Source organism: Poecilia latipinna, unplaced genomic scaffold (genome assembly GCF_001443285.1).
Source record: "Poecilia latipinna isolate Pla-1442-1.1 unplaced genomic scaffold, P_latipinna-1.0 Scaffold1822, whole genome shotgun sequence".
Classification (NCBI taxonomy): domain Eukaryota; kingdom Metazoa; phylum Chordata; class Actinopteri; order Cyprinodontiformes; family Poeciliidae; genus Poecilia; species Poecilia latipinna.
The window spans coordinates 64565-71545 of NW_015114438.1; the positions used below are offsets into that span (position 1 = coordinate 64565).

The following is a 6981-nucleotide window of genomic DNA, read 5'->3' on the forward strand; positions in this document are numbered from 1 at the left end:
ATTTGTGGTAGAAGAAATATCCTCAAGGAGATTTTAGCGATATTCATTCTTCAATACAAAATGTATCAGTATATATTTTCGCAGTTTTGACCAAAGCTTGCTCTGAACATGTTGTTCTGTCAGCAAATTGACTTTTTTTTAGCAATTAATTGATTATTAAATTAGTTTAGAAAATTGATTAATCATGATTAATTGTCTTAGAATTAATAGAATAGGGCAAAACCAAATGAATATAAATTAAAGACGAGATGATTGAAGCACCAGTTGACCTAAACCCAATGATCAAAATTATAATTGTCTGTGATCCTGTAAAGAGGTGCTTCTATTGGGTGAAATGTTGAGATCAGAACATTTTACCAGCATGGAGTGATAATAATTCGTCTTTACTGCAGGAGATATCCGGCCTGCAGAACTGTAACCTGCTGGAAAGACTCTACCTGTATGACAATCAGATACAAGAAATAAAGAATTTAGAGCTGCAAGTCAACGTGACGAATCTGTGGCTCAATAATAACTGCATCACGAAGATTCAGGTTGGAACAATGAATTGTTTCTGTCTGCCTGAATTTTATTTTCTGTTTTGTTTGACTGCTTTGTACTTTATCCCCAAAGGGCCTGAATTTGATGAAGAATCTGAGGGAACTAAACCTTTCTGATAACTTCATTGAAAAGATCGGTGAGCCTGCTGAATCCCTTCCTCTTTGTAACGTTTGATGGAGCTTTTTGAGAAAAAAAATAATTGAATATTTGTTTCATTTCTCTCTCTTTTAGGCCACGACCTTGATCCCAATGTCAACCTTGAGATTCTCAATCTGTCCGGGAACAAGATCAGCTCCTTTAAGGTGAGACTGAAAACCAAAACATATCCTTCAGATTCTTTCTCCTAAAAGTATGCTTACTTATTTTTTAAAATCTTATTAAAATCCTTGGTTTCACAAAAGGGCATCTCAAAATATTTGTCGGGGGTCTTGGTCAGTTTAGATTTTTCAGATAATTTCTTTAGCAGCAAGAGCACAGGAGTGTGGCTTATAATTTCAGCATCCCAGTAATTTGTAAAGATGCAAGTCTTTGTATGTGTGTGTGTGTGTGTGTGTGTGTGTGTGTGTGTGTGTGTGTGCGTGCTTGCGTGTGTGTGCTTGTGTGTGCGTGTGCGTTTGTCTGCATTACCTTGTGGGGACCATTTTCCTGATATTCTACACTGTGGGGACCCAGTGCTCTTGTGGGACCGAAGCCTGGTCCCCAAAGGGAAACACGGTTTTTGGGTCAGGGATCAGATTTAGGACGAAGGTGTGAATTGAGTTTGGGTTTGGGTTTGGACAAAGGTAAAGTTTAGGCTGTAGAAATTAATGAATGTCAGTGGAAAGTCCCCACAAAGACAGCCGCGCAAACGTGTGTGTGTGTGTGTGTGTGTACATTCACTGGTCACTTTATTAGGTACACCTGTCCAACTGCTGCTGCCAATCATATGGCAGCAGCTCAATGCATTTAGGCATGTATACATGGCCAAGACGATCCACTGTAGATCAAAATGAGCATCAGAACGTAATCACCTTTCTTCTTGGGGAGGGGAGGAGTGCCGATTTATGTTTTCGCATCCACCTGAATAATGTGTAGTTGCGCCCCTGGGTGTGGGGGATATTTTCCAGGCACTTTGGGCCCATTAGTACCAACTGATCAACGTCTCATCGCTACAGCCCACCTGAGTGTTGCTGGTGACCATGTCCATCACTTTATGACCACAGTATACCATCTTCTGATGGATCCTTCCAGCAGGATAACACGCCATGTCATAAAGCACCAATCATCTCAGACTGGTTTCTTGAACAATGAGTTCACTGAACTTGAATGGCCTCCACAGTCGCCAGATCTCAGTCCAATAGAGCAGCTGTGGGATGTGGTGGAACCGGAGATTCAGATCATGGATGTGCAGCCGACAAATCCACAGCAACAACTGCACGATGCTATCATGTCAAATACACCAGACTCTCTGAGGAATGTTTCCAATACCTTTTGAATCGATGCCACAAAGATATATATATATATATATATATATATATATATATATATATATATATATATATATATATATATATATATAATTTTTTTCCCTTCTTCATTCTGGACTTAATTTTGTCCCCACCAGCAGGTGTGCCACTCTCTTATTTTTCAGATGTTATGAAGTGAAATAACCTTTTTGGTCTAAAACAAAAGAATAAAAGGTTGTTCTTTTTATATAGGGGCTTATATTACATGCCTCTGTTTTATTAGAAACCAGAATTACTTTTCTACTGAGCTGTTTTGGTCTTTGTTAGATGAGATTTTCCGATATTTCAGGAATTTTACACTGATTTTGCTGAGCAGAATGGTGAGGTTTTTAATAAAGAACTTTTATTAAATAGCTAAAATCTCCTAAAGGTTTACATGATCTTGGCATTTTCACATGCATTCAGCTGCATAGACCCTTGTTTTTTAAAGCACAGTCGTTGTTTCTAACATAACAAGGTCATTTCGACAGAACACAAATTTTTGTTGATCCTGATTCGATCGGCTTCACGCCGCAGCTCTTTTCTCGAAGCTCACCTTTTCTCCTGCTCCAGCTTCGCTTGCAGGAATGTAATTATTGTCTGACTGTGCAGAGACAAGTTTAATAACTGCAGGGTCAAAGAAAAACATCTCAGTCCCTTTGTCAGCTCAGTGTGGCATCTCTTTTCACCGCAGACTCCAAGAATGTCTTTTTGCATCTAACAGCATCTCTCTGATATTTAGACTGAGTTTCCAGCGTGCATCCAGCAAAACAGAGGGTACATACTGGTTCCCACATTGATTTAAAAACCATGTTTGCACAAAATTTAAAATTACATTTGTTATATACCAATATATTTATTTGTATTGTTTTATGAATAAACCTGGAATTGACTGAAATCACACACACAGAGAAAAATCACATTTTGTTTGTTTTTATATTTTTATTTGGTACTTAACTTTTTCTAAAAACAGCCAAAGTGCTTGAAAAAAAAAAAAAACAACACCCAGCTGTTCTTTGGCAATATATATTTCTCATGTGACACCACACTTCTGTGAACTTTGTAGCTAACAGCCATCTTAGCTACGCAGCACAGTGGTGTTGTTGTTTACTGTAACAAATAAAGTAAAAAAAAAAAAAAGGAATCTTTGCAGGCAGTTGCTATGGAGTTGCTATGACAACAATAAACAAACCACAAGCTTAGAATTAGCTCTCGCCTCGTCCCTATCTAATTTTTGAATAAGTACTTTAATTTACAAGTATTACTCGATTATAGTTTTTGAGTATTTTACTCACCTCTGTATATCTACCTGTCTAAGATAAATATGTGATTTTTTCTGTAGTACGTACTGTTGAAATAGCAATATTAGCTTAGCTAATGTTGTTTTTACCTGCTAGCTAAGACGGACATGTAGCCTACGTATGTACTTACTCTGCCGGTCACCGGAAACTTATTTTTCACTTGAAGAGTTTGAACGTCCTTTACAAATCTGTTTAAGCATTGATTGTATGCGTCCATAGATTTCAGGCCGTAAAACTCCTCCATGATATACGCACTCTTTGTGTTCACCGAGTAGTTAACTATACAGTAGTATGAGACCTGAGGTAGCTTGTTCACATATTTTTCTTCTCCGTCTCATACGGGTCGTTCCTAACAGCAGCCATTTTAATGTATCATTTTCTCGCGCATTGGTTGAGTGTCCACATATTTTCTTTTTGTTGGTTTGGAAGCCATGGGTCCGCTTTCCATTGCGCATGCGCTTGCCTGCTAAGATGTTACGGACCACTTCCGGTGCAGACTTCTGGGAACTATGTATGAAATCAAGGACAAACAGACTAAAAAAACAGTTTCTGCCAAGAGCTGTTGTTTCACTGAACACAGCAAATCCATCTAAAACCTGATAGGTATTTATTTATGTACTTATTAAATTTATTCTTAACATCCCAGTTGTTCTGTGTTTCTTTGGGAGTAGTTATTTTTTAAATTTCGCTGTGTTTTATTCGTGCTTAATGACATTAAAAGGAATTCCGATTCTGATTTATTGTTTTGTTGAGTCACAGTACATGGGCACTGCGCCGTTACTTAGCACCCCCAGCCAAGCCCAGCCTGTTACCTAGCAACCCAAGCGGAACTCCAGCATGTTCAGTCAACTGGTTTAGAAGAGGCCCTAAAACAGCACAAACTAGACAGAATAAAATCTCTTTATCTAAAAATGATTTTGTGCAAAAACATAAGAAAGATGTTTTGTGTAGGTCACCTTTAAGAACAAATTAACCTGATGGAGAACAGAAGTCTCATCTTTTATCTGGTCTTTGTGTTTTGATCCAACAGGAACTGACCCACCTGGCCCGTTTGCCCCGTTTGAAAGAGCTAGCTCTGAACGACCCCACTTCGGCTTCGAACCCTGTGTGTCAGCTGTGCAACTACGGTATACACATCCTTTATCACATGCCCGGCCTGGAGCGACTAGACAACTGGGATGTCTCCTGCAAACAAATCAAGGATACTGCTGAGGTATTAAGATGGAGAGACTCCAACCTATCTGTTGGTGGGTTGATGGGGTTGTGATTAAGCGTGTAAACACTTGACAAAACCATAAATTGGAAACCAAACATCGGCATTTTAAAGATGAACATATAAAAGAAAATTGCATTATGATATAAAGTGTAAGACTCACTGAATGATGGAACATTGTTGATTTTACACAATTCACTGATTGTTTCCCATCTGAAACGATTAATTGGATTAATCGTGATTAATCGGTTTTTGAAATAATCAACTCATTTTTTTATTAATTAACTGAGGTATTCAGACTTAAGAAAAGGCAATATGCTGAAAGAACAACACAGTCTTAGCAGTGATTAATCCAAAAATGTAAAAAAGTTAATATTTGCCATTTAAGATAAAATGATAATCTTTGTCTATAAATATGTTCTACACAGAACTTGAAAAGTGGCATTTTTAGCTAAAATTTAGGACAAAAAAATATCAATCACTTTTTCGTTTCCAATTATTAATCAGTTGTATAATCAATGTAGGGCTGATTATAACAGATCAGCCATACATTGTGTTGTTGTTAGGTCAAACAGAAAGGGCTGAGTCTTCTGTTAAAATGTTGATGTTGAAAGTTATTTTTTATTATTGCATTTTAGGAAATAAAATGTTTATTTTCTTGTTTCAAATTAAAAAAAAGAAATAAAATTATTTATTTTGTATTTCTAATATTGTATAAATAGTCCTAAGTGGTTAAATTAAAAATTTGATGAACATGCCAAATTTTTTATCAGATTAATCGATTGCCAAAATAACCATTAGTCACAGCACTGTGGGGATATAATGTAGCGTTTATTGCTATAATCTTCAACTAATGAGAGGCAAAACATTTGATTTATTTAATTGATGCACATTTTATTGTTATTTTTATTTTGGCCTCTTTCCTCTGAAGTCTGCAGTTATGAAGAAACTGATGTATTACAACATGCGTGTTCGCCTTGCTCAAAGGAACCTGAGAGAGACCCAGGTTGCTCTTCAGGAAAGGAAGAAATGTTTGATGAAGCTGCCTGAGGAATGCATCCGGACTCTCAGTCACACCCTCAAAAGTGTAAGCACTGTTAAATAATTATTGCAGCGGCTTCATCTGACCTACAGGTGAAATTAATCATCTGGTTCCACTGATCTGGGCTGTTTCCACTTGTATTTCTGAAATCTTTCTTATTCAAGTTATATTTGTCTCACATTATGATTTGTACGATGATTTGAAACAAGTGTATGACAAAAATACAGAAGCTCTTTAAAAGTAATCCTGGATGATAAACTAATTTGGTCAATTTGTCACATTTTTGGGTTTTTGAAGATTTAATTTTTGGAAAATCTGGATTTTTTTTCTCCAATGCACTTCTTGGTTTTCCATAGTTCAGATGTCAGAGCGCCCAGGGCGGCCATCTTGTTTTATTTAGACTTTGAATTCAGGTCATCTTAAATCATAAGAATAACGTCATAATGTTTCAAGAATAAATTTGTATGACAATAGAGTTGAAATAATACAAGAATAAAGTCAAAATATTACTGGAATAAAATCTTAACACTAGAGAATTAAGTCATATTTTTATGAGAATTCCTACACAAAAAAATCACACACAAAAAAGAGGAATGCTGAGCTTTTTGTGAGTTTTACAGATAAGGGAATATTAAATCTTTTAACACATAGTCAGCAGTATTATCAGTAGCAGGATTTTGAAACGATTGAGCAAACGAATGTATATTTTGAAGACAGAACCACACGAACTGATCTGAATATGTTAGATTGTGATAACTTTATCTAAGCTTTCTCTTAATATGACTTTTTCCTTGTAATTTAATACGTTCTTCTGATAAAATTGTGTTTTTACTGTTAATATAATGACTATTTTCTCGTAATTTAACAAAAATTCTCGTAGCATGGCCCTAATTCTCCGTTGTACAATTCGCATAAGGGATGAGTGAAACAAAAGCTATCATTTGTAATTTATTTTTTAAAAAAGAAAAGGAGAGAAAAAGCCAGATTCAAACTATAAATTGGATCTGGTGTGGAAAAAAATAGGTTTTATTTTTAAGCACTATAGGAATACGTCATTTTCACCGCACTGTGTGTCATTTTTAGCTTGAACATGAACTCTCCATGATGACACAAAGTCCAGGGACTGCTAGCAGTAAGATGGAGACTGAATTGGAAGGACGAAAAGTGAACGAAGACGCTCTCACTAAACGAGCAAAGCTGGACGTTAACAGCGTGGAGCGCAAAATACTGCTGAAGATAGAAGCACTGAGGGAAAGACTGCAACGATGGACCAGGAAGATGGATGAGTAAATGGCTGCGTTTCCATCAACCAAAACACTGCGCAAATTGAAATTACGAAAATGAATTAGCTTAATGGAAACACGCCAATTTCGAAAAAAAGGAGAAAACAAACAAACAAAT

At 36.5% G+C, this 6981-nt stretch overlaps 1 protein-coding gene across 1 annotated transcript in view; it reads left to right on the top strand.

Annotated features, from left to right (window-relative positions):
- Positions 1-248: 248 nt before the first annotated feature.
- Positions 249-6981, top strand: part of lrrc9 (leucine rich repeat containing 9) — a 42574-nt gene continuing 35841 nt past the window's right edge. The window contains exons 1-7 of the mRNA XM_015014517.1: positions 249-308; positions 393-533; positions 613-676; positions 772-842; positions 4356-4538; positions 5470-5625; positions 6664-6866. Of these exons, the coding sequence (XP_014870003.1) occupies positions 249-308; positions 393-533; positions 613-676; positions 772-842; positions 4356-4538; positions 5470-5625; positions 6664-6866 (878 nt within the window). The remainder of the gene's footprint in view (positions 309-392; positions 534-612; positions 677-771; positions 843-4355; positions 4539-5469; positions 5626-6663; positions 6867-6981) is intronic.